Source organism: Salvelinus alpinus, chromosome 5, assembly GCF_045679555.1.
Source record: "Salvelinus alpinus chromosome 5, SLU_Salpinus.1, whole genome shotgun sequence".
NCBI lineage: Eukaryota > Metazoa > Chordata > Actinopteri > Salmoniformes > Salmonidae > Salvelinus > Salvelinus alpinus.
In genome coordinates this window covers 85,657,459-85,683,962 of record NC_092090.1, presented here as the reverse complement: position 1 = coordinate 85,683,962, position 26,504 = coordinate 85,657,459, and the positions used below count along the sequence as shown (strand labels likewise).

At 45.2% G+C, this 26,504-nt stretch overlaps 1 protein-coding gene across 1 annotated transcript; it reads left to right on the top strand.

Moving 5' to 3' along the window:
- The first annotated feature begins 958 nt into the window (after positions 1-958).
- Positions 959-26,488, top strand: myo1ha (myosin IHa). The gene is made up of 32 exons (XM_071403956.1): positions 959-1,427; positions 4,332-4,493; positions 4,713-4,828; positions 5,145-5,343; positions 6,493-6,573; positions 6,840-7,019; positions 7,107-7,205; positions 7,414-7,527; positions 7,637-7,708; positions 7,894-8,013; positions 8,113-8,180; positions 10,148-10,253; positions 10,477-10,557; positions 10,711-10,802; positions 12,550-12,644; positions 12,795-12,841; positions 13,071-13,151; positions 13,484-13,589; positions 13,782-13,899; positions 14,181-14,294; positions 14,376-14,452; positions 14,534-14,602; positions 22,092-22,176; positions 22,391-22,553; positions 22,665-22,748; positions 23,683-23,776; positions 23,883-23,938; positions 24,096-24,231; positions 24,473-24,543; positions 24,743-24,840; positions 25,024-25,123; positions 26,128-26,488. The coding sequence occupies exons 1-32, from the start codon at positions 1,422-1,424 to the stop codon at positions 26,152-26,154; spliced, it is 3,117 nt and encodes a 1,038-aa protein (XP_071260057.1). The 5' UTR covers positions 959-1,421; the 3' UTR covers positions 26,155-26,488.
- The last annotated feature ends 16 nt before the right edge of the window (positions 26,489-26,504 follow it).

Genomic DNA, 26,504 nt, shown 5'->3' with positions numbered 1-26,504 from the left:
TGATTATTATAAACTGAGTGGTTTGAGCACTGAATGCTGATTGGCTGACAGCCGTGGTATCAGACCGTATACCATGGGCATGACAAAACATTTATTTTTACTGCGTATGTAACCAGTTTATAATAGCAATAAGGCACCTCAGGGTTTTGTGGTATATGGCCGAGGGCTGTATCCATGCACTCTTCGTTGCGTTGTGCATAAGAACAGCCCTTAGCCGAGGTATATTGGCCATATACCACACCCCCTTGTGCCTTATTGCTTAAATATTGGGAGAGTATAAAGGGTCATTTTGTTCGTATTCCCAGGCCTTTTGGAGATTATCTCGTAAACCTTGGGACATTTCTTGTCAAGTGTGTGCAGTTTTCTATGGTGCAAAGCAAAGTTCCTTGAATCCACAATCAATGACATCTGATCAGAGAGCTCTAAGATTTAATATCAGGGTCGTACTCATTAGTCACGAAACGGACTGAGACGGAGTGATTACCTAAACTTGTCCAATAAGAAACACTTGTTATTGTATTCTGTTGCAAAACATTTTGCTACATTTTTCTATGGTGTGCAAGAATTAATATGACCCAGCTTGGCATTATGAGAACAGCATTATGTCGAGCAGGGCACTTGTAGCAGCAGTCAGAGACCCTTCTGAAATAGCGGTGGCCCAGTGGAACTATACTCTGAGTAGTTTGTAATTAGCCTGCAATGTAATCAAAGATCAGTAACCAGTCCTATGCTATGCCAGCGGGGGTTGCTGTGCTGCTGGTTCGAACATACACACACACACACACACACACACACACACACACACACACACACACACACACACACACACACACACACACACACACACACACACACACACACACACACACACACACACACACACACACACACACACACACACACACACACACGACGAGAGAGACTCGGAGGAGGGTTGGATTGGATTGTGTTTCTGCATCTTTGTGTTACACCCCGTCGAGCTGGTAGACACTCAAGTAAGCACTGAATAAGATCTCCCTGTCCCTCCACCTCCATCCCCCATGGCATGAATGATAGATTAAGCAGCCGGGCCGCAGTGCCCTGAGCCTGGGTCAGTATGACCAAGGTGTGGAGGAGCAGAGCACACAGGTAGACAGGACCACCAACCCCTGTGGTAGATCCTCAGTGATGGGGCTGTAGTGGTTGCAGAGGAGAAAGGACTGTACTGTAAATACAGGATTTCTTCAGAATTAGATTTTTGCCAACTAATTGTCAGTGATTCATCCACAGTGACTGACTAGGGCATGGGAGGACATGGAGAAGCAGCACACGTGTGATATAGCGCCGGTCCAGCGAGGGTGAATGAAGAATTTGGAGCCAACCTGAATGTCCGCATCCCATTCCTGAGTTTGACTGAGAACTGACCAATACAGATTTGGAGAATGCAGGTATGATTGAATGTTCCAATGTATTGTTGGTGTGCCATTTTGTAATTTTAAAGGTAGGATGTTAGCGTTAATTAACTAGTTAAAAATCTTTACAAGTAAAAAATATAAAATAACCAATATCATCCCATTGGGGGCTCACTGTCTGACCGTGTTTTTCAGAAGGGGGGCATAGAGGCCCAGCCATTTCAGTGTAGATAGAGTGCTTAAGAAAGGGATGGAGGCCCACTCTGTTAGTGGGGTGTAACAAGATCTTGCTGATCAAGTGAAGAGATTGGCCGCCATGCTGCGGGGCGGAATAGAAGAATGGATGGAGGCAGACTCATTCCATCCTTAGGAGACAGGTTTTCTTGTTTCCTGGCTGAGGAGCGGACTGCCATGGAGTTGAGTGTCTCATGATGGTCCTGTTTATTAGAGCACGCAATGGAATAAAAACTAAAAAATGTTTTGCAACAGAAAACCAACATGCATGTTTCTTATAGGTAGTCCATCCCTGTTTCAGTCCATTTTCTTCCTTTTGGTGCCTAATGAATATGACCCATGTTTCACTTGGTCTTCCTAGTTAGTTTCCCCCTTCCACATCCATCTCTCACAGGGATGAGATGAGGTCACCACTGTTTCAGGCGATGTTGGTTGACACTCTAGACCAAGATGAAGGGGCATCTCTTAAGACAATTGGTCATTTGATCTGACAATGAATGGCTGATTGGGTTCCCTACGTAACCATTGTTTCCACTGTTCTTCATGGGCTTTGTATCTCTGAGTGTTTTAGGTACACAATATTTCAGTAACTTTTATCTGTTATTCAATATAGCCTAGATGGATAAAAGGCATTTGTCCAAGGAATTCTGCCGTGTTCAGTAATATGAGCATGTCACCAGTCCACACAGCTGTAGTACAGTAACCTCACAGAGTCAGTGTCTTGTACACAGTTATTGCTTTACTGTGGCCATTCTCCGAGTACAGAAATTCTGCCTCATCAGGTACAGTAGCTGTATTAACAGTTATATTAATTACTTAATACATATGATCTGTTATGGAGCTGTACAGTATCCCGTCCCGTTCGTCCCCGTCCGTCCGTCCATGAGCTTTGTACATCGTCTGCTTGCACGGCCTTGAGAGATGTTTGTTCCCATGAAGGAGGGCAGTGTAAAAAAAAATACACCACTACCATCAAGTTGCCAGATTGATTTTGACGTCTCAAATGGTGTGCCTTCAATGATATTGTTCACCTGTCTCAATGGCTTAAAGTGGGGGAAGACTGCGGGGAGGTGGTCGGTGAGGGTTATTGGTGGGGACACGGAGTGAGGGGTATTGTTAAGGAGAGGGGGTGAGATTTGGGGGGTGGGGGTAGAGGGGGGGGTTGGCTGACAGGTGGAAAAAAAACTCTCATCTGACCAGCCCCCCCTCTTTCCATCCATGGTGCCCGGTGTGAGAAGAGTAATGAAGTCCAAATTACAGCACAGGATTGCTTGGAACAAGCCCCTATTGTTCACTCCCAGGGCACACTAAATGAGTGTCATAGCAAACAGCGGGACATAGACCGTTACTGCACTATTTAGTCTGCCCCGTTGTCTCAAGACGGCCCCGTTTCAGAGGGTTCTCAGATCAGACAAATACTGCCCCCTCCCTCCTTCCCTCCCTCATTCCCTCCCTCCTTTGCCCTCACCCTTCCTCTGTCCAACCACCCCCCGCCCCCCCTCCCCTTCTCACCCCAAAATAGGGCAAATCTCCTCTATTGTGTTTCAACTGGCCAGTGTGAAATTGACTGTGACGTTAAATGTTTTCTAATGAATAATTACTGAATGGATATGCTGGGGGAATATATGTAATGGATTGTAGACTGCATTTTAAAAACCTCCTTTTTGTCTCTGCTCCGTGGTATTTACAGGACAAAAACACTTGGCCTTTCTCAGAAGTAACAAGGGCTATGGAATGGGAGGGGAGTGTGTGTGTGTGTGTGGGGGGGGGGGGGGGGGGGGGGCGGTACTAAGGGCTTTGTGTCAATTAGATCCAATGGATTATCTTTTTGAAATGTTTTTTTTTACAGACAGAGTTGAGAATCAAAGGAGTTCTTTAGAAGGAGAAAAAAAGAAAACCTACAAAAGCTGTGAAGAAACCTTTGGTCCAAGTGTTGGTGTTGAGAATGCAAAACAGATTACTGAACATTTTCCCACTCTGCTTTTCTCAAATGTGCCGTTGTTTTCGGGTTCCCCTGTTCCATTTGCACAGGGTGAGGTTGGTGTGTTTGGTTGGTGTGAACTGTGGTGGCCTATGGGCTGCTGGCCAACACCTCCGTACTATGTGCTCTGTAGCCAACATTAGCTTCTGTCTGTAGACTACCTCGACACAATCAGAGGGCTCTGCTCCAAAGCCCCATGAGAGCCACAGAGCCCTTGTTTCAGTAGAACTAACAGGGACTCCGCTTGTGCTTTTTTTCTGTTCAACCAAAGAGCCTTTTGTAACTTGACTTATACACGATGGAGGAGTTGCTAGTTGTTTACGTCAAATGTTGGCTTGAATGTTGGCTGTATGGTTCATATACAAATGGCATACATATGATATAATATTAATACATTTCTTATCTCATGAAACTACACAAATCCTTAGTTTTAGGCAATCAACCAAAACAAAATTCTCATGAGGTGGAGTGGTGTGCTCAGGTCCAATGAATGTCTAGTTAGTGGACCCCCAAAGCCAAAAGTTCTGTGCCTCTTTAAGTCCTCTTATTTATCCATATACTTTTGTTTGGATGCATGTCTGTAAATGTGGAACTATATAAGGACTTCGTAAAACATTCATAAGCAGCTCATAATACCTTTATGAAATGCTCATTTTCTTCTTCAAGCCCTTATGTACAGTAGGTATCCTTCATATCAAGCATTGCTGCTGTGTGATTGGCTGTAGGGGCATAAGGCACAGGGTGCCCAGGGTCAGCTGGACATGGAGGGGGCTCTGACCGCCCGAGACCGCGTGGGGATCCAGGACTTTGTCCTGTTGGACACCCATACCAGCGAGACTGCTTTCCTAGGCAACCTGAAAAAACGCTTCAGTGAGGACCTAATTTATGTGAGTTCGGAAGTGGCTAACTTAGTACCAACATTATGATATACAGTATGTAGTATCATGTATAATGACGCCATCATTTTAGACTCACTTGCAGACCCTTTTTTGGTGCAATAGTTGAAGGAAAAATATATTATGAGCAACTTTCTGGGATTTTTAGCGAATGTTTTAGAACTATCAACTTACAGATATACTGTAAACCTGTTGTTTCTTCCTGTGCAGACCTATATAGGCACTCTGCTAGTGTCTGTGAACCCCTACAAGGAGTTGGATATCTACAGTAAAAAACAGATGGATATATACATGGGTGTCAACTTTTTTGAGCTTCCACCACATATGTGAGTGTGTTACATCATTTTTTGTGCATGTCTATCTGCATGTTGAAATTGTATTGTTTGTCACTCATGAGATCAGATGCCAATCCACGGTATAAGCCCACACACGGTACAACGTTTATACAATGTTTATACAACATTGCTGTCTGACGTCTGTCTGGGTGCAGGAATAAAGCACAGGAGCAGCATATACCATATATAGGATTTTTCTTTCATTATTCTCATTCCTTATTGGCCCAGCATCTGTGTAGAAATGATTCATTGTGGAATGCAAAATGTGCATATCACTTGACACAATCCATTTTTTTGATTTTTGAAGTTATGCCCTGGCAGACAACGCCTACCACACCATGATGACTGAGGCCAACAACCACTTCATCCTCATCTCTGGGGAGAGTGGTGCCGGCAAGACCGAGGCTTCCAAGAAGATCCTACAGTACTATGCTGTGAGCTGCCCCAGCACCACCCTACTGGACAGCGTCAGGGACCGGATGCTGGTGTCCAACCCTGTGCTAGAGGTCTGATCGGACTGTTCTTAGCACTCACTATTATCACACATCTGGTCAGATCTGCTCTCTCACTATTTGTGCTGTGCTATGTTTATTGTCATCATAGCTGTTTAGTACAAATAGATCTAGGGTTGTTCCACGAAATGAGTCATTTTGATATTTTAAGTAGGAATTGTGCCCCAATATTGGATTTTAAAATCCTGTTATATTAAATGAAGTGCACTTTAAATAGACCACATGGAAAATGAATTATAAAAAATATCCTATATATGAATAAAGACTTGCTAAAGTACCAAAATTCTGTATTCTCTGGGACTTCTCTGACGTCCAACCAACATTTCTCCAAGTTTTCACCATCACTGTAAAGCCGTAGTTATTTTGTTGCTTTTACAAAGTAATTTCTGAGGATAATTATGTATTTAATGTGATTATTGAAGCAGGCGAGCTGGTTCTACTCTTTACGTAAAAGCAGGCGAGCTGGTTCTACTCTTTACGTAAAAGCAGGCGAGCGGGTTCTACTCTTTATGTAAAAGCAGGTGAGCTGGTTCTACTCTTTACGTTAAAGCAGGCGAGCTGGTTCTACTCTTTACGTAAAAGCAGGCGAGCTGGTTCTACTCTTTACGTTAAAGCAGGCGAGCTGGTTCTACTCTTTACGTAAAAGCAGGCGAGCTGGTTCTACTCTTTACGTAAAAGCAGGCGAGCGGGTTCTACTCTTTACGTAAAAGCAGGCGAGCTGGTTCTACTCTTTTTGGACATATTGGGGTGTGGGTCTAGCATAACACGTTAACCGTGTTACCTATACATAGACAGGCTAGAATGTTATTTTAAAAATTATAATTTTTAGAAGCTTGCATTCAATTGCCCCTCCCTGTTGCATACAACAAGCTTCCATTCCCCCTGTCACGAAGGGATTTATGACTGATTTAAGATGAAATCATCAACCCTGTTACTTTATTTGGCACTTAATAGGTACTTACTATAGTCTTTTTTTATAACCTCTTGAGATAAGATTTTTATATTTTTATTAAGTTGAACATCAATGTTAGATGAAATGAAAAGTGTTTTTTCAACAAGTTACACTACCCAAAAGGGACTCATTTCTTGGAACAACCCAGTAGTAAATCTCTCAGTGATTGATGCCTCAGTGTTTCCCAACAGGCTTTCGGCAACGCCAAAACACTGAAGAATGACAACTCTAGTCGCTTTGGAAAGTACATGGATATCCAGTTTGACATCCAGGTAAGGAATGATGGAGACTATGGGCTTATGTTCTTATAGTGAGCAGACGACATGAGGATTGGTTTTTCCTTGAAACACTTTTGCTCCACTTGATTTTGATGGAACAAAGCAATTCTATTTAACCCAGGACCCATATTCACAAAGCTTGTCAGTGTAGGAGTTTCCTAGGTCACCACTCCTACTCTGAGACGATTTGTCAATTCAGGTCCAGGTCTGGTAAGCAGTTCATTGAGGCTAATTGATAATTGATCACGTTTACCCTCCAGGGGGATGCCGTGGGGGGCCATATCCTGAGCTACCTGCTGGAGAAGTCCCGAGTGGTCCACCAGAACCACGGAGAGAGGAACTTCCACATCTTCTACCAGCTGGTGGAGGGAGGGGAGGAAGACCTGCTGCATCAGCTAGGCCTCGAGAGCAACTGCCAGCACTACAGTTACTTGGTGCAAGTATGGGCAACCACTGTGGTCCATTGATTGGCTAGCTAGGGCTAGGCTAACTGCCACTATATAATGGCAACTCCTTCTCTCAAACAGGACGAGTGTGCCAATGTGACCTCAATCAATGACAAGAACGACTGGAAGACGGTGAGAAACGCCCTGTCCGTCATCGACTTTGACGAGAGTGATATACAAGTGAGTTGCTGTCACACTGTTTGTGGAAACAGCTTTTGTGATGACATTCATTCAAATGAGCTGTATATCTTATTGAAATATACTGTGCAGTACTAGGCTGCACATACTTTTGCTTTGTGTATATGTGTGTGTGAGGGGAGCTGCTTACACACAGCCGGCCACCATCCTAACCCTATTCCTAACCCTCACATGTCTGCATTCTCTGCAGCACCTATTTGGGATCATAGCAAGCGTCCTTCACTTAGGGAATGTGCAGTTTGAAGCTGACAGCAAAGGCTACGCCACGTTGAACAAGAACACAGAACTCCGCTGGGTGTCAACAGTAAGCCTTGTTATTCCTTGGACACTCCGCAACGACACCATGCCAAAGCCCTGGAGACCACAGTCTGCCTACACTTTGCTGACTTTGTGTTGCGTGTGATCATCTGTAGTTGCTGGGGATTAACGTTCAAGTACTGCAGGAGGGGCTGACATACAGGAAGATTGAGGCCAAAACAGATGAGGTGAGAGAGTGAGGAGGGGTAATGACTGACTGAATTAACTAATTATTAATTAACTGCACTTACTAGTGGTAAACCCAGTACTCTTTCTCATTCATGATTTCAGCTGTTTCAATCAGATGTGAATTTGCATGCTCTTGTCAGGTTTGGAATTATGTAATGTTTTCCTTTTTTAAATCACCGTCCAGGTGCTCAGCCCGTTCACAGTGGACCATGCCATCTATGCCAGAAATGCCCTGGCCAAAGCCATCTATGGACGCACCTTTACCTGGCTGGTCAATAAGATCAATGATTCCATGGAGAATAAGGTTAGCAGATACTGTAAGTGATAAGCTCATGTCAAGATGGAACAGGAGCCCTGGTGATCTGTGTGACTGACCACTGTTTCCTAAAACCTTTTTCGACAGGAACCGTCAAGGAAGACAGTCATTGGTCTCCTTGACATATATGGCTTTGAGGTTTTCTATGTCAACAGGTAGGTGGAACCAGAGCCATATATTTAGAGTTAGGACATTGATGTTTCCACATTTTTATGCATTTACATGACACAGTACAATCAAATAATTCCATATGGCAGCCATGTTAGCTCCCCATGGGCAATAGCAGTTTATGGAATTTTCTTAATTTTGAACAAAGCTATGTAACTGAACCTCTAGAATTAAAAGTAGAATCCAAATACTTGTCATGAATGGATCAATTGAAAGCTCAATGGCATCAACATTGCGTCCGTTTTAAAAGTTGTCCGAACTCTATATATACAGTGCATTCGGTAAGTATTCAGACCGCTTGACTTTTTCCACATTTTGTTACTTTACAGCCTTATTCTAAAATTAATTATATATATTTTTAATTACATTTTTAAAATTAATATTTTTTTCCCCTCATCAATCTACACACAATGCCCTGTAATGACAAAGCAAAAACAGTTTTTTAGACAATTTTGCAATTAATTAAAAATGAAAAACTGAAATATCACATTTACATAAGTATTCAGACCCTTTACTCAGTACTTTGTTGAAGAACCTTTGGCAGCGATTACAGCCTTGAGTCTTCTTGGGTATGACGCTGCAAGCTTGGCACACCTGTATTTGGGGAGTTTCTCCCACTCTTCTCTGCAGATACTCTCAAGCTCTGTCAGGTTGGATGGGGAGTGTCACTGCACAGCTATTTTCAGGTCTCTCCAGAGATGTTCGGTCGGGTTCAAGTCACAGCTCTGGCTGGGCCACTCAAGGACCTTACGAAACTTGTCCCGAAGCCACTCCTGCATTGTCTTGGCTGTGTGCTTAGGGTCGTTGAACCGTCGCCCCAGTCTGAGGTCCTGAGCGCTCTGGAGCAGGTTTTTATCAAGGATCTCTCTGTACTTTGCTCCATTCATCTTTCCCTAGATCCTGACTAGTCTCCCAGTCCCTGCCGCTGAAAAACATCCCCACAGCATGATTCTGCCACCACCATGCTTCACCGTAGGATGGTGCCAGGTTTCCTCCAGACGTGACGCTTGGCATTCAGGCCAAAGAGTTCAATCTTGGTTTCATTAGACAAGATAATCTTGTTTCTCATGTCATATGCCTTTTACTGAGGAGTGGCTTCGGTCTGGCAACTCTACCATAAAGGCCTGATTGGTGGAGTGCTGCAGAGATGGTTGTCTTTCTGGAAGGTTCTCCCATCTCCACAGAGGAAATCTAGAGCTCTATCAGAGTGACCATCGGGTTCTTGGTCACCTCCCTGACCAAGGCCCTTCTCCCCGGATTGCTCAGTTTGGCCGGGCGGCCAGCTCTAGGAAGAGTCTTGGTGGTTCCAAACTTCTTCCATTTAAGAATGATTAAGGCCACTGTGTTCTTGGGGACCTTCAATAATGCAGAAATGTTTTGGTACTCTTCCACAGATCTGTGCCTCGACACAATCCTGTCTCGGAGCTCTACGGACAATTCCTTCGACCTCACTGCTTGGTTTTTGCTCTGATATGCACTGTCAACTGTGAGATATTATATAGACAGGTGTGTGCCTTTCCAAATCATGTCCAATCAATTGAATTTACCACAGGTGGACTCCAATCAAGTTGTAGAAACATCTCAAGGATGATCAATGGAAACAGGATGCACCTGAGCTCAATTTCGAGTCTCGTATCAAAGCGTCTGAATAATTAAGTTAATAAGGTATTTAAAAATAAAAACAATTATACATTTGCAAAAATCTCTAAAAACCTGGTTTTGCTTTGTCATTACGGGGTATTTTGTGTAGATTGATGAGAACATTTTGTTCTTTAATCCATTTTTGAATAAGTCTGTTACATAACAAAATGTGGAAAAAGGGAATGGGTCTGAACACTTCCCGAATGCACTGTATAGCTCTGGGTGGAACTAGGTTGTGCAGTAAATTGTAGAAAACTGGTGGGCTACATTTTAAGGTACACATCAATTGTTATCTGTTGTATGTCCATTCCAGTTTTGAGCAGTTCTGTATAAACTACTGCAACGAGAAACTGCAGCAGCTTTTTATCCAGCTGACCTTGAAGTCGGAGCAGGAGGAATACGAGGCAGAGGGCATTGGGGTACACGTAATTTTTCCACACACGGATATTTATCTATCCTATTCTATCCGGTTCTATTTAGTCAACATGTGTAATATGGCATTTGTACCTTGTCATAGTATTACTTTGTTGTTATAGTTACTGTTGCATCCTGCAATGCCTTGTGTGTTTATGCTGAGTTTAGCTTAGGTAGTATTCCCGTAACTCACACGTCTTCCCATTACCTATTTCCTTTCATCTTCAGTGGGAGCCTGTCCAGTTCTTCAACAATAAGATTATCTGTGACTTAGTGGAGGAGAAACACAGGGGCATCATTTCAGTACTGGTGAGGACACACAAATGGCACCCTATTCCCTATCTAGTGCACTACTTTTGATCAGGACTCAACCCATAGAGTAAATTAGTAACATGATGCATCCTATTGCTCTTGGGAAGGACATAGGCTGAAATGAAAGGGATGATCTTGTTGCTTTCTCAGGATGAAGAATGCCTGAGACCTGGAGAGGCCACTGACTTCACATTTCTGGAGAAGCTTGAGGAGAAAATGGGCAGTCACCCTCATTTCATCACGTGAGTTCAGCTATCTCCCTCGCTCCCCGAACCACAGTCCTGCATATGTACATGTTGACCACACACAACCTTTCTCACGGATATACAACAGCATTAATTCAACCTCTCTTATCACTTAAGTTCAAATCCCTAACCCCCCCCCACCTCACGGGCAAAACATTTTGGTGGCTCCCTTCTTGACGGCAGAGAGAAAACATTTCATTTTAAAGTTAATTTCCTGCAATTCCACACATGTACATCATTTGAGTCAATTGGAGGTGTACCTGTGGATGTATTTCAAGGCCTACCTTCAAACCCAGTGCCTCTTTGCTTGACATCATGGGAAATCAAAAGAAATCAGCCAAGACCTCAGAAAAAAAATTGGTTCATCCTTGGAAGCAATTTCCAAATGCCTGAAGGTACCACGTTCATCTGTACAAACAATAGTACGCAAGTATAAACACCATGGAACCACGCAGCCGTCATACCGCTCAGGAAGGAGACGCATTCTGTCTCCTTTGGTGCGAAAAGTGCAAATCAATCCCAGAACAACAGCAAAGGACCTTGTGAAGATGCTGGAGGAAACAGGTACAAAATTATTTATATCCACAGTAAAACGAGTCCTATATCGATATAACCTGAAAGGCTGCTCAGCAAGGAAGAAGCCACTGCTCCAAAACCGCCATAAAAAAAGCCAGACTACGGTTTGCAACTGCACATGGGGACAAAGATTGTACTTTTTGGAGAAATGTCCTCTGGTCTGATGAAACAAAAATAGAATTGTTTGGCCATAATGACCATCGTTATGTTTGGAGGGAAAATGGGGAGGCTTGCAAGCTGAAGAACACCATCCCAACCGTGAAGCACGGGGGTGGTAGCATCATGTTGTGGGGGTGCTTTGCTGCAGGAGGGTCTGGTGCACTTCACAAAATAGATGGCATCATGAGGAAAGAAAATTATGTGGATATATTGAAGCAACATCTCAAGACATCAGTCAGGAAGTTAAAGCTTGGTCGCAAATGGGTCTTCCAAATGGACAATGACCCAAAGGATACTTCCAAAGTTGTCGCACAATGGCTTAAGGACAACAAAGTCAAGGTATTGGAGTGGCCATCACAAAGCCCTGAACTCAATCCCATAGAAAATTTGTGGGCAGAACTGATAAAGCGTGTGCGAGCAAGGAGGCCTGCAAACCTGACTCAGTTACACCAGCTCTGTCAGGAGGAATGAGCCAAAATTCACCCAACTTATTGTGGGAAGCTTGTGGAAGGCTACCCGAAACGTTTGACCCAAGTTAAACAATTGAACTGAAATACTAATTGAGTGTATGTAAACTTCTGACCCACTGGGAATGTGATGAAAGAAATAAAAGTTGCAATAAATCATTCTCTCTAATATTATTCTGACATTTCACATTTTTTAAATAAAGTGGTGATTCTCACTGGTCTAAGACTGGGCATTTTTACTAGGATTGAATGTCAGGAATTGTGAAAAGCTGAGTTTAAATGTATTTGGCTAAGGTGTATGTAAACTTCAGACTTCAACTGTATATGCAGTATATTATTTTTGGTGTAGGGCCCCCGTAAGGTCCTGGGGCCCTAAGCAACCGTTTGTCACTTATGCCTGAAGCCGGCCCTGGATGGACCTCTTGTCCTATTCTGAACCTGTGAGTCGACACAGTAAGAAGGCTTAGGCTCTATCTTTAATTGCCTCTCACTCTTCATCCCTCTCCCCACCCCCCACTCTCTATCTGTCCCATTGACTGCAGGCACAAGTTGTCTGACAAGAAGATACGTAAGACGCTGGATAGGGGCGACTTTCGCCTTCTGCATTACGCTGGGGAGGTCACCTATGGCGTTGTGGGTAAGGGATCCCATGGTCTCAGGCCCAGTGGTGGCATTACCCTCCTCTTCAATGTCCCTACATGTCCTACTTGTAGATTTCACTGCCACTCTCACGTGTCCCTTCTCACTCACCACTCTTTCTCGCATGTTGTTGTTTGTGTCATCCCAGGGTTCATCGACAAAAACAATGACATGTTATACAGAAACATCAAAGATGTAAGTCTGCAGGTTTCTACTGATGGATTATGTGAGACAGGGGAGGAAGGAAGGAGGGGAGGAAGGGGGGGGGGGCAGAGAATGGGACTCTTTTCAATTGGTTCCTTAATTATTTACTCTCCTGTAGAAGTTTTGTAAATAATACAAGAGGAGGGGAATGCAGTGAATTTGCCCAATTGGTTTTGAGTATCCACTTTGATGCGTGGTGTGTGTGTATGTGTGTACACAGGTGATGCGGCAGTCTAAAAATGCCATAGTCAGAGAGTGCTTTGCTTCCACAGAGTCGGATAGCAGGCGGCGACCAGAGACGGTGAGAGCTCACCAAGTTTTCCCCACCACTTTCTTGTCTGTCCCCCTGAAGTCACAATGACATTGTTTTTCCCCCTTGTACACTGCCTCAATAGTATAACATATTGTACAGTATAGCTGGATAGGAACACACAGTTTTCAGAATGACGGACAACTGAGAAAAGTAAAAGATGTCTCTGTGTTTATATTGGATTATTTATTGTCCCCTTATGCAGCATTTGAATGTCATTTACCTCTGTAACTGGCAGCCTGTTGTGGTCCATCATCCATGTGTATTTGACAGATAAACTGTTGGGGGACTCTACAACTGATCCCAGGCCTGTTTCTCTGTAGGTTGCTAGCCAGTTTAAGAGCAGTCTGCTGGGACTGACAGACATCCTCATGTCTAAGGAGCCCTGGTATGTGCGCTGCCTCAAATCCAACGAGTCCAAACAGCCAGGTGAGAGACCCTCTGACCTCCACCACGTGCACAATATCATCACCAGCTGGTGGTACTTCCAAACTTCAATCTACTTCAATCTGTCAACTGTGTTTATGAAGCAATTTCTCCTTCATTCTCTCTCTTTTTCCCTTTGTGTCTATTTCTCCCTCTCTCTTTTTTTTGGCACACACACAAACACACATGCTACAGGTCGTTTTGACGACGTGCTGGTTCGGCACCAAGTGAAGTACCTGGGGCTGATGGAACACCTTAGGGTCAGACGGGCAGGTTTTGCATACCGACGCCGCTACGAGTTGTTTCTGCAGAGGTAGGCCAACAGAACTTGTTGCTTTAGTAGACCACATTGATTACTTTGTAGAAACAATATTTTCCTTATAACATTAGGCTTCACCGGCAAATGATTCGACCAGAATCTTTGAAAGATTTTGCCTTTACTTGAGCTGTTGATATCAAATAATGAATTAATTTCTTTATTCTGTCCCCTTGGGTAATGTTGTGTTGCATTTTAACACAAACAAGCACAGGCATTACAGGCATTCCAAATACTGTACATCTAGGACAATGAGGTGATGTGTGATCCACCTCCAGATACAAGCCCCTATGCCCAGCCACCTGGCCCCATTGGAGAGGAGTGGCTGCAGAAGGAGTGGAAGTGCTGGTGCAGCACCTGGGATACCTACCAGATGAGTACAAAATGGGCAGGTGAGAGCAGTTTGGGCAACTCATTTCTCCTCCACTAGATTGGTTCTTACAAATCTCTGTTACTTTTCCATTTCACTCTAGAACCAAGATATTTATCCGCCACCCCAGGACACTTTTTGCCACAGAAGATGCCTTCGAGGTCTGCAAACATAAACTTGGTAAGGGCATGAGAGCTAAGAGAAATCAAGAGATTTTATTTACTTGCATAGAGATTTCAATATTATTAATGGATATTACAGCATCAAGGATTCAGGCCCAGTACAAGGGATACCGGCAAAAAGGAGAATTCAGAAGACAGAAAGAAGCTGGTAAGTGACAGCAAAGCTACATGGATGTGGTCCTCTGTAGCTCAGTTGGAAGAGCATGGCACTTGCAACACCAGGATAGTGGGTTCGATTTCCAGGACCACTGATACAGTGCCTTCAGAAAGTATTCATACCCCTTGACTTTTTCACACATTTTGTTACGTTACAGCCTTATTCTAAAATGTATTAAATACATAAAACTCCTCAGTAATCTACACACAATGCCCCATAATGACAAAGCGAAAACAGGTTTTTAGAATTTTCTGTAAATGTATAAAAAGTAATTACCCTTTTCTATGAGAATCGAAATTGAACTCAGGTGCATCCTGTTTCCATTGATCATCCTTGAGATGTTTCTACAACTTGGAGTCCACCTGTGGTAAATTCAATTGATTGGACATGATTTGGAAAGGCACACACCTGTCAATATAAGGTCCCACAGGTGACAGTGTATGTCAGAGCAAAAACCAAGCCATGAGGTCCAAGGAATTCTCCGTAGAGCTCCGAGACAGGATTGTGTCGAGGCACAGATCTGTGGAAGAGTACCAAAAAATGTCTGCAGCATTGAAGGTCCCCCAAGAACACAGTGGCCTCCATCATTTTTAAATGGAAGAAGTTTGGAACCACCAAGACTCTTCCTAGAGCTGGTTTCCCGGCCAAACTGAACAATCGGGGGAGAAGAGCCTTGGTCAGGGAGGTGACCAAGAACCCGATGGTCACTCTGATAGAGCTCTAGATTTCCTCTGTGGAGATGGGAGAACCTTCCAGAAGGACAACCATCTCTGCAGCACTCCACCAATCAGGCCTTTTAAGGTAAAGTGGCCAGACGGAAGCCACTCCTCAGTAAAAAGCACCACAGCCCGCTTGGAGTTTTCCAAAAGGCACCAAAAGACTCTCAGACCATGAGAAGCAAGATTGTCTGGTCTGATGAAACCAAGATTGAACTCTTTGGCCTGAATGCCAAGCGTCACATCTGGAGGAAACCTGGCACCATCCCTACGGTGAAGCATGGTGGTGGCAGCATCTCGCTGTAGGGATGTTTTTCAGCGGCAGGGACTGGGAGACTAGTCAGGATCTAGGGAAAGATGAACGGAGCAAAGTATAATCAAGTCAAATCAAATTTTATTGGTCACATACACATGGTTAGCAGTGTAGCGGAATGCTTGTGCTTCTAGTTCTGACAGTGCAGTAATATCTAGCATGTAATCTAACAAATTCACAATAACTACCTTATACACACAATTGTAAAGGGATGAATAAGAATATATACATATACATTTATGGATGAGCGATGGCCGTGCGGCATAGGCAAGATGCAGTAGATGGTATAGAATACAGTATATACAGTACATATGAGATGAGAAATGTAGGATATTTCGACATTATTAAAGTGCCGTTATTTAAAGTGACCAGTGATACCTTTATTAAATCCATTTATTAAATGTATTAAAGTGGCCAGAGATTTGAGTCTGTATGTTGGCAGCAGCCACTCTATGTTAGTGATGGCTGTTTAGCAGTCTGATGGCCTTGAGATAGAAGCTGTTTTTCAGGCTCTCGGTCCCAGCTTTGATGCACCTGTACTGACCTCGCCTTCTGGATGATAGCGGGGTGAACAGGCAGTGGCTCGTTGTTGTCCTTGATGATCTTTTTGGCCTTCCTGTGACATCAGGTGCTGTAGGTGTCCTGGAGGGCAGGTAGTTTGCCCCCGGTGATGCATTGTGCAGACCGCACCACCCTCTGGAGAGTCTTGCAGTTGTGGACAGAACAGTTGCCGTTCCAGGCGGTGATACAGCCCGACAGGATGCTCTCGATTGTGCATCTGTAAAAGTTTGTGAGTGTTTTAGGTGACAAGCCAAATTTCTTCAGCCTCCTGAAGTTCAAGAGGCGCTGTCGCACCTTCTTCACCACGCTGTCTGTGTGGGTGGACCATTTCAGTTTGTCAGTGATGTGTACGCCAAGGAACTTAACTTTCCACCTTCTCCACTCCACTAGAGAGATATTTTGATGAAAACCTGCTCCAGAGCACTCGGGACCTCAGACTGGGGTGAAGGTTCCCCTTCCAACAGGACAATGACAATGAAGAATGGTAGAAACTCCCCAAATACAGGTGTGCCAAGTTTGTAGCGTCATACCCAAGAAGACTCGATGCTGTAATCACAGCCAAAGGTGCTTCAACAAAGTACTGAGTAAAGGGTCACACCCCCTTACGGACGACCTTTGTCCGCGAAGGGGCTAAACCACCGAAGAGCGGCTCTACACCATTAGAGCGAGACCAGCTGCGCTTGGCCCGCGACTGGAAAATGCTAGCTGACATTGGCCGGCAACTTGTGTTTCCTCCGGAGATCGCAACCACCACCCTAAGACCTGACATGGTGCTCTGGTCCCATTCGCTCAAGAAGGTCTTCATCATTGAGCTCACAGTACCCTGGGAGGACTCAGTAGATGAGGCTTATGAGCGAAAACATCTGCGTTATGCTGATCTAGCTGCCGAAGCACGGCATCATGGCTGGAACACAGAAGTCCGACCAGTGGAGGTGGGCTGCAGAGGTTTTGTGGCAACATCTACAACCAGACTGCTTAGAGACCTGGGAATTAAGGGCCAGAGCCAGCGTTCGGCAATCAAAGCTGTATCAGAGGCGGCAGAAGGCAGCAGTCAATGGCTCTGGATGAAGAGGAAAGACCCCAGCTGGGCCCCGAAGTGAGAGGGCCAGGAGGTATGCGGTCAACAATGCTTGACTCAGGGAGGAAGACGCCCCTGCCATGCATAGTCCCATGGGATGTTGGCTATCAACAACAAGGCAACTCCTATGACTAATTGGGAATGGGACGCAAGCGTAGGATTGATCACCCTGTCGCTGGCCGCCTTTGGGGAGGGTGTATAGTGTGAAAGGCCGAAACACCCTAGGAACCAAAGGTACACTACTGACGATGCACTCCCCAAATTTCACCAGTCTCACTGTTCATGAACTCTTGGAAGTGCTTGCACAAAGGATAGTAACATCTCATCCTGTGTTCTTGGAATCTGAATATCTGGACTAGTCCAGTGACTGCTGAGAAAGATCAGCTGACAACAGGGGAAAGTCCTTGTGGCGGCACGGAGAGACGGCTGACAGGAGGGAATAGACCCCACTGGGACAGTCATGGGGTAGCTTCCCATTTCTGTAGTTTCCCATGCTTCGCAGTATGTTGGAAACACCCGCTTTTAGCTACAGAAAGTCAACATACGAGAATACCCCTAGAGTCTGCGAGAGCGGGGGCGGAAGATGACTCATTGGCTGACAACATGGTAACGACTGGACCGGAAACGACTACGAGTAATGAGAGCACAGCACAAGAGAACACCACAGCAACTGTCACAAGTTCCGCTGCAACAGCGGGCCACAAACAGATGCAGGTATGTGTCTGTGGTTGGAGGAAAGTTACATCACACCATGGGTTGAGGATCCACCAGGGGAAGAAGGGGTGTTTGGGTAAAGAGAGACAGAGGCCTCGCATTGATCGCTTTCTGCGAAAGCGATCAAATCAGTCGAATGAAGCACAGCAACTGGACGCAAACCATAGTTTGCAGTGCATCAGTACCACTGTCATGGAGGACGTAAACTCAAGCACCGAAGTAACAACCGAGGTGGAACCAACAACAGGAGTGGAACTCACCCAGCCTCCCAGACCTGCAGTCGAGAGGAGACTACCAGGGCACAGACCGTATGTGAAGTGGCCTGGCGCCAGTGACAAGAAGTTGTGGGAAGCAGTGAATACTGACCTTACCTTGACCCTCGAGAAACTTCGAGGCACAGTGGAGAAGAAGTTGGAGAGGATGGGGGACATCATCTATGAGTACGGGGCAGAAAGCTTTGGAGTGCAAGAGGCAAAAGGCGGGAGAAAGGTTCCAACCCCACCAGTTTCCAGGAGGCAACAAGAAATCAAGCGCCTCGTTCAAGAAAGGAGACAGCTTAAGAAACAGTGGAAGAAGGCCTCGGAAGTAGAAAAGGAGGGCATAGAGGCACTTCAGGCTGACATTAAAACCCGGTTGGCATCCCTCCGTAGAGCAGAGAACCTACGGAAACGCAGAAGGAAGAAAGAACAAACTAGAACTCGATTCTATAAAGATCCCTTCAAGTTCCTTAAAAGTCTCTTCACGAAGGAAAAAAGTGGAGCTCTAAAAACAACAAAGAAAGACCTAGAGGAGCACCTGATAACAACAAACTTTGACTCAAAGCGACATGAACATCTGGCCATCCCATCAGATATCCCACCCATTGAACCCCCGGAACATCATATTGAGACCAGCCCTCCGACATGGAAAGAGGTGGAAAACACAGTTCGACGGGCAAGAACAGCATCAGCCCCGGGGCCAAATGGAGTCCCGTACAAAGTGTATAAGAACGCACCAGACGTCCTGAGGGTCCTCTGGAGGCTTATGAGAACAGCTTGTTAAAAGAAGATAATACCCAAAGTGTGGCGTAGGGCAGGCGGGGTCCTGATCCCTAAGGAGAAGGATGCAGTGAACATCAGCCAATTCCGCCCAATCTCCTTACTGAATGTCGAGGGTAAAATCTTCTTTAGGGTCATTGCCCAGAGGATGTCCGAGTACCTGCAAAGGAATGCGTACGTCGATACATCTGTACAGAAGGCAGGAATATCAGGGTTCTCTGGCTGCTTGGAACACTCCAGCATGATCTGGCACCAGATCCAAATGGCCAAGGTGGAGAAAAGGGACCTCCATGTAGTCTTCCTCGACCTCGCCAATGCATTTGGCTCTGTGCCCCATGAACTCCTGTGGTCTGCCTTAAGATTTTTCCGCATACCGGACACCATCACAACGCTGGTGAAGTCGTACTTCCAGGATCTGCAGTTCTGCTTCACCACCTCAGAGTTCACCACCTCATGGCAGTGCCTGAATGTAGGTATAATGGCGGGATGTACCATTTCTCCGTTGGCATTCATAATGGCAATGGAGGTTATCATCAGATCCTCAAAATGGGTTGCTGGTGGACAGCGAGTCGACTCTGGTTTCCGCCTCCCTCCACTCAGAGCCTACATGGACGACATTACAACATTGACCACCACTGTCCCATGCACCAGGAGACTGCTCAGAAAACTCGAGGAGAACATCAGCTGGGCCCGTATGAAGATTAAACCATCCAAGTCACGCAGCATCTCGATTGTGAAGGGAGTACTCTCTGACCTGAAATTCTTCATCGGAGATGACCAAATCCCAACAGTGTCTGAGCAGCCGGTAAAAAGCCTTGGAAGGTGGTATGATGCAAGCCTGAAGGACAAAGACCAGGTGCAACAGCTGCGCAAAGACATCAGTAGTAGCCTACAGTCCATCGACAACACCCAGCTACCTGGAAAGTTAAAGGCCTGGTGTCTGCAGTTTGGTCTCCTACCCCGGGTGTTGTGGCCCCTAGCAGTGTATGAGGTTCCAATCTCAACAGTGGAGAAGATGGAAAGAGGAGACAGGCTACTTAAAGAAGTGGCTCGGAGTTCCACGATGCCTTACCACCATAGGCCTCTATGGAGATGGTGTCCTCAAGCTGCCCCTCACCAGTCTAACAGAGGAATTCAAGTGTGCAAAAACCAGGCTCCAGATGACACTGAATGAATCTCGAGACCCAGTGGTGAGCAACAACGCGCCGACCTTGGCAACTGGGCGCAAATGGAGGCCAGGAAAAGCAGTCCAGGAGGCAACAGCAGCCCTCAGACATGCTGACATTGTGGGTCATGTTCAGCAAGGGAGAGGAGGCCTTGGGCTAACTAGCCGTGCTGCTTGAAGTAAGGCCACTGCACCAGAGCGGCGGAAGATGGTAGTGCAGGAAGTACGCCATCAGGAGGAGGCTGCAAGGTGGGCCAAGGCAGTCTCTCTTGCCAAACAGGGACAGTGGACTCGATGGGACAGTGTGGAGAAGAGGAAGATCAGCTGGAAGGATCTGTGGGCCATGGAAGCGAGGCGGTTGAGCTTTTCCATCAGAGCAACATATGACGTCCTTCCAACACCAGTTAATCTTCACCAATGGTATGGTGAAGATCCGGACTGTGCCCTCTGATCCATGCCAGCCAACCTCAGGCACATTCTCACAGGGTGTAAAACAAGCCTCACCCAAGGACGCTACACTTGGCGTCACAACCAAGTCCTTAAAAACCTTGCGTCCGCCCTGGAGGACAAGCGAGCTGCCACCAACTCCCTACCACCCCCAGCAGCATCACACCCCTTACGGACGACCTTTGTCCGCGAAGGGGCTAAACCACCGAAGAGCGGCTCTACACCATTAGAGCGAGACTAGCTGCGCTTGGCCCGCGACTGGAAAATGCTAGCTGACATTGGCCGGCAACTTGTGTTTCCTCCGGAGATCGCAACCACCATCCTAAGACCTGACATGGTGCTCTGGTCCCATTCGCTCAAGAAGGTCTTCATCATTGAGCTCACAGTACCCTGGGAGGACTCAGTAGATGAGGCTTATGAGCGAAAACATCTGCGCTATGCTGATCTAGCTGCCGAAGCACGGCATCATGGCTGGAACACAGAAGTCCGACCAGTGGAGGTGGGCTGCAGAGGTTTTGTGGCAACATCTACAACCAGACTGCTTAGAGACCTGGGAATTAAGGGCCAGAGCCAGCGTTCGGCAATCAAAGCTGTATCAGAGGCGGCAGAAGGCAGAAGGCAGCAGTCAATGGCTCTGGATGAAGAGGAAAGACCCCAGCTGGGCCCCGAAGTGAGAGGGCCAGGAGGTATGCGGTCAACAATGCTTGACTCAGGGAGGAAGACCCCTGCCCCTGCCATGCATAGTCCCATGGGATGTTGGCTATCAACAACAAGGCAACTCCTATGACTAATTGGGAATGGGACGCAAGCGTAGGATTGATCACCCTGTCGCTGGCCGCCTTTGGGGAGGGTGTATAGTGTGAAAGGCCGAAACACCCTAGGAACCAAAGGTACACTACTGACGATGCGCTCCCCAAATTTCACCAGTCTCACTGTTCATGAACTCTTGGAAGTGCTTGCACAAAGGATAGTAACATCTCATCCTGTGTTCTTGGAATCTGAATACTTTTGTAAATGTCATCTTTCATTTAGTTTATTTCTTATAAATTACCTAAAATTTCTTAACCTGTTTTTGCTTTGTCATTATGGGTTATTGTGTGTAGATTGAGGAAAACAACTATTTAGTAGAATAAAGCTGTAACGTAAGAAAATGTGGAAAAAGTCAAGGGGTCTGAATACTTTCCAAAGGCACTGTATGTAGACAAATGTTTGGATGCATGTCTAAGTCGCTTTGGATAAAATCATCTGCTAAACGGCATAGATATATTATATATCATAATGTGTGTAACATGACAGGATAAACAGTGTGTCTTTTTGGAGAGCAGAAACATTGTAGGCAAGATACAGTATATATTCATGTCACTGGCCATGCAAACATCTACAGACATTCAATAAATTCACATTTTTCTCCATCTTGATTTGATACCTGTTGTGTAATGTGTTCTTTAGCCACCAAGATTGAGACTTGCTGGAGAGGAGTACAAGCCAGGAAAGAGAAAGAGAGGAGACAATGGGCTGTCAAGGTCATCAAGAAGTAAGAGGAGGGAGGACAAGATCACATCTTTAGGCTCTAGCACTGCAATGTTGATCCATCAACCAAAATAACATATCATACATTTATACTCTGAAGTTTATACCACAAACTACAGATCCATAGTGGATTAAAGCCTATAATGTTCAGCACATTCCCAGAGGGCAGTATTATTATTAATACTGTAGATGACCAATTATGTACTTCTTTATTCCAGGTTTATTAAAGGATACATGACCAGAGGGGAGGCAAAGACTACTGATAACTCTGAATACCTGGCCTTTGTCAGACAGAACTACCTAAACAGGCTGAAAGACAATCTCCCAAAAACGGTTCTGGATAAAATCAGCTGGCTAACCCCTCCACCTGTATTGACTGAGGTATTTATTCACATTGGAATTCAATTACATTGAATTGAGGACAGCTATTTTGGTGTTAAAGGGGAAGCTCAGTGAAGTGTCTATTGGACTGTGCTTGCTCTTCTTCTACAGGCCTCAGCGATCCTGCGTCAGCTCCACATGTCTGTCATGGTGACGAGGTACGTCAGAGGGATCACTGCACAACAGAAAGCACAGGTAAGGCTAGGATTACTCCAGAATTGTCCCTTTTAAATCATGATTTTATCAGGTTTGAAGGTAAGATCCAGGTGCAGACAGTGTCGAAGTAACAAAAGTTTATTAAATCGAACACGGCAGGCAAAGGTACAGGACGGCATGCAGGCTCAGGGTCAGGTCAGGCTGAGGTCGGTAAACCAGAGTAGTGGGGCAAAGGTACCGGGCGGCATGCAGGCTTAGGGTCAGGTCAGGCAGAGGTCGGTAAGCCAGAGTAGTGGGGCAAAGGTACAGGACGGCATGCAGGCTCAGGGTCAGGTCAGGCTGAGGTCGGTAAACCAGAGTAGTGGGGCAAAGGTACCGGGCGGCATGCAGGCTTAGGGTCAGGTCAGGCAGAGGTTGGTAAGCCAGAGTAGTGGGGCAAAGGTACCGGACGACAGGCAGGCTCAGGTTAGGCAGAGGTCGGTAATCCAGAGGATTGGGGCAAAGGTACAGGACGGCAGACAGGGTCAGGGCAGGCAGAGGTCGGTAATCCAGAGTAATGGGGCAAAGGTACAGGACGGCAGGCAGGCTCAGGGCAGGCAGAAAGGTCAAAACTAGAAAACAGGAACTATAGACAATACAGGAGCAAGGGGAAAACCGCTGGTAGGTTTGATGAACAAAACTAACTGGCAACAGACAGAGAAAACAGGTATAAATACACAGGGGATAATGGAGAAGATGGGTGACACCTGGAGAGGGGTGGAGACAATCACAAAGACAGGTGAGACAGATCAGGGTGTGACAGACTTACATCATGGACATAGTAGACAACGTACTGTTGTTGTATACCTTACCTTTTTAGTGCCCTGTATAGTCTATGCTGTGTAACCAATTTGTGATCACAAAGATCCTATAAATCATAATTCTTTAGCTAGTTCTATGTTGGTGATGTTCATTCCTTGTCTCACCCTCCCAGCTTCAACTCAAGGGGATCACCAGTGTTATCTTCAAGGGCAAGAAGGACAGCTACCCTCAGAGTGTCTCCCAACCCTTTGTGGACACCAGGATCAGTCAGTATATAGTAGCAGATATCTGCTAATTACATGTGTCATCTTACTCACACTCGTATTTTAGGATCAAGTGCAAAAGGTGGCATTTGATATGTTATATTTTCAGGTGAACAGGACATCAACATGAAGGTCCTGCAGATAATTCGCCATGAACGCATCAAGGTAATTAAGACATTTGCATTGCAGTATGTCCTTAACCCTTAAACTCTCTTATTTTAAAATTCTCACTTTCTCTATCATTTTAAAACCCTTAACACTATCACTTTCTCTCCCGCTCCCTCCCTCTCTCTCTCCCAATCTCTGTTCTCTCTCTCTGCAGTATAGCGTACCAGTGGTGAAGTATGACAGGAATGGGTTTAAACCCCGACCTCGGCAGCTCATCCTCACGCAGACGGCTGCCTATGTGGTGGACGAGGCCAAGATCAAACAGAAAGTGCAGTACACTACTCTGAAAGGTGAGCCTACAACATGGTATGGATGTGATGCATGGGGTTTGAGCTTGTCTGGTCTCACTTGCAAAATAGATTTGATTTCAGTGGGGCGAATCCTAATTTCCATCTGCATCAAATTTTCACAATGGATTATTAGTTTAAAATTCAACTGAAGTGTAAGTTAGGAAAATACTGGTAATATATATAATATACAGTTTGTTTAAAAGTGTACTGATCTGTGTGAGTGCTGCTTACTCCATTGCAGGTGTGTCTGTCAGTACCTTGAGTGACGGCATCATCATTTTCCATATTGCAAGTGAAGACGTTAAACAGAAGGTAGGAGGACACTGTCGTCACACAGCATAGTATAATAGCTCGGTAAAGTGAGTGTAGTGCCTCTGTTTTTCAAGTGATTCTAACCAGGATATGTTTAGAAGGAAATCCATCCTATTACAGTGCACTACAGGCCTTGGAACATGCTGCCCTTTCAGACACACCCCTAATGCTACCCAATGTGTCCTGACCTCATGTTCAGGGGGACCTGGTCATCCAGTGTGACCACCTGTTTGAAGTGTTGACCAAACTCAGTGTGGTTGCCAACAAGCAGAGCGCTATCAACGTGGTCCAGGGCAGGTGAGGCTGTGGCTGACAACAGGATGGATTCTGGGAGTTCTAGTCCGATGGATCAAGTAGCCAGATGAGCTGACTTATGTTTATTTCATCTTTATTTATTTAGCCAGGATAGTCCTCTCCGTAACACGTGCCACTGTTTTCCATGGAGTCCTGGATGAATATGATTATGCTGTTGTTTTTCAGCATCTCGTTTCAGATACAGGCGGGGAAAGAGGGCATTGTGGACTTCAGCAGTGGCCAGGAGTCCATGGTGTACAAGGACAAGTATGGACACCTCATGGTGGTGAGTAATGCTATTGCTGCTGCTGAGAGGAGCCTGGTCCCAGACCTGCTTGTGCTGTCTTGCCAACTCCTATGGCCATTGCCCACCATCCTTTGCCTCAGATCTGGGATCAGTCTTGTGCACAGTTGGCTAGTATCACATGCTTTCTGCTGACTTTAGCTGCTAGAAGAATAACAAGTCCTGTATTGTCCACACAAAGTGGAACATTTCCTTTGGCTTCCTCGTGGCATTATACACAGAACAGACAAACAAATATTGAAACCAGTGTGATCACGTTGAAATTATATCATATATACTGTATGAAATGTTAAAGGTCCAATGGAGCTGTTTTTATCTCAATATCAACTCATTTCTGGGTAACAATTAAGTACCTTACTGTGATTTTTTTCAAAGAAAATTGTAAAAAATAAATAAAATAAATGCTACTTAGCAACAAGCAATTTCTCAAGCAAGACATTTGCTAGGACTGTCTGCGAGTGGTCTGAGTGGGGAGGGGAAAACTGAAAACTAGATGTTATTGGCAGAGAGCTTTGGAACTCTTATTGGTCTAACTAATTTACTGCCTGGTGATTACACCAGGTAGGCCAAAACTCCATCCCACCCAAACAGGCTGAAATTTCAGACAGTCTTCTCAAATAGCTTTTGCACTAAAAGGGCATTATCAACATTTCCACAGTATTATTCCAATTTCATAGTGTGGAAGTACATATAAAACACAGGAATATCACATTTTTGACTGCACTGGGCCTTTAACAAATGTTTGGAGTAAGATACAGTGATTGTATGGTGGTCTGAAAGGCATGCACTATCTTGTTATGGACACAGTCAACCGTTTAAAAAAAAGAAATGCAGAGTCTGAAACAGAGGGACTACATGGGTGTCCAATACAAATATCTAATTTAATTGCAAATGGTTTTTAAATGTTTTCTGTTATGTTCCCTAATGAACTTGACGCAGGTGATCAACACATGCAGGCTGAACAAATAACATATTTGTCCCTCTAGGTATCCACTCGGACCAAGGCTCGGTGACCTGCTCAGTGCCCAGCAGATACACACTAAGGAGAGAATGAATAAGGTCTCAGGAGACTGACCAGGCACATTAGAACCTGTGGACAACATCTGGATTAGACCTAGAATTCTGCTCCTGTATAGCCTGATTCCAGATCTGTTTGTGTTGTGCATATATTTAACTCAATAGCCAGTTGGCAAGACACCACAAACAGATATGGAATCAGGCTGAGTTTTATAGAGATGAACCCCAAAACAGAACTACAACGGTTGTTTTCATGAAAGCTACAAACCATTGAACGACATTCTCTAGGCAGAGCTCATAAGAAAATAAATCCCCCTTCTTATGCACCCATCCTGTCTAAGATAAT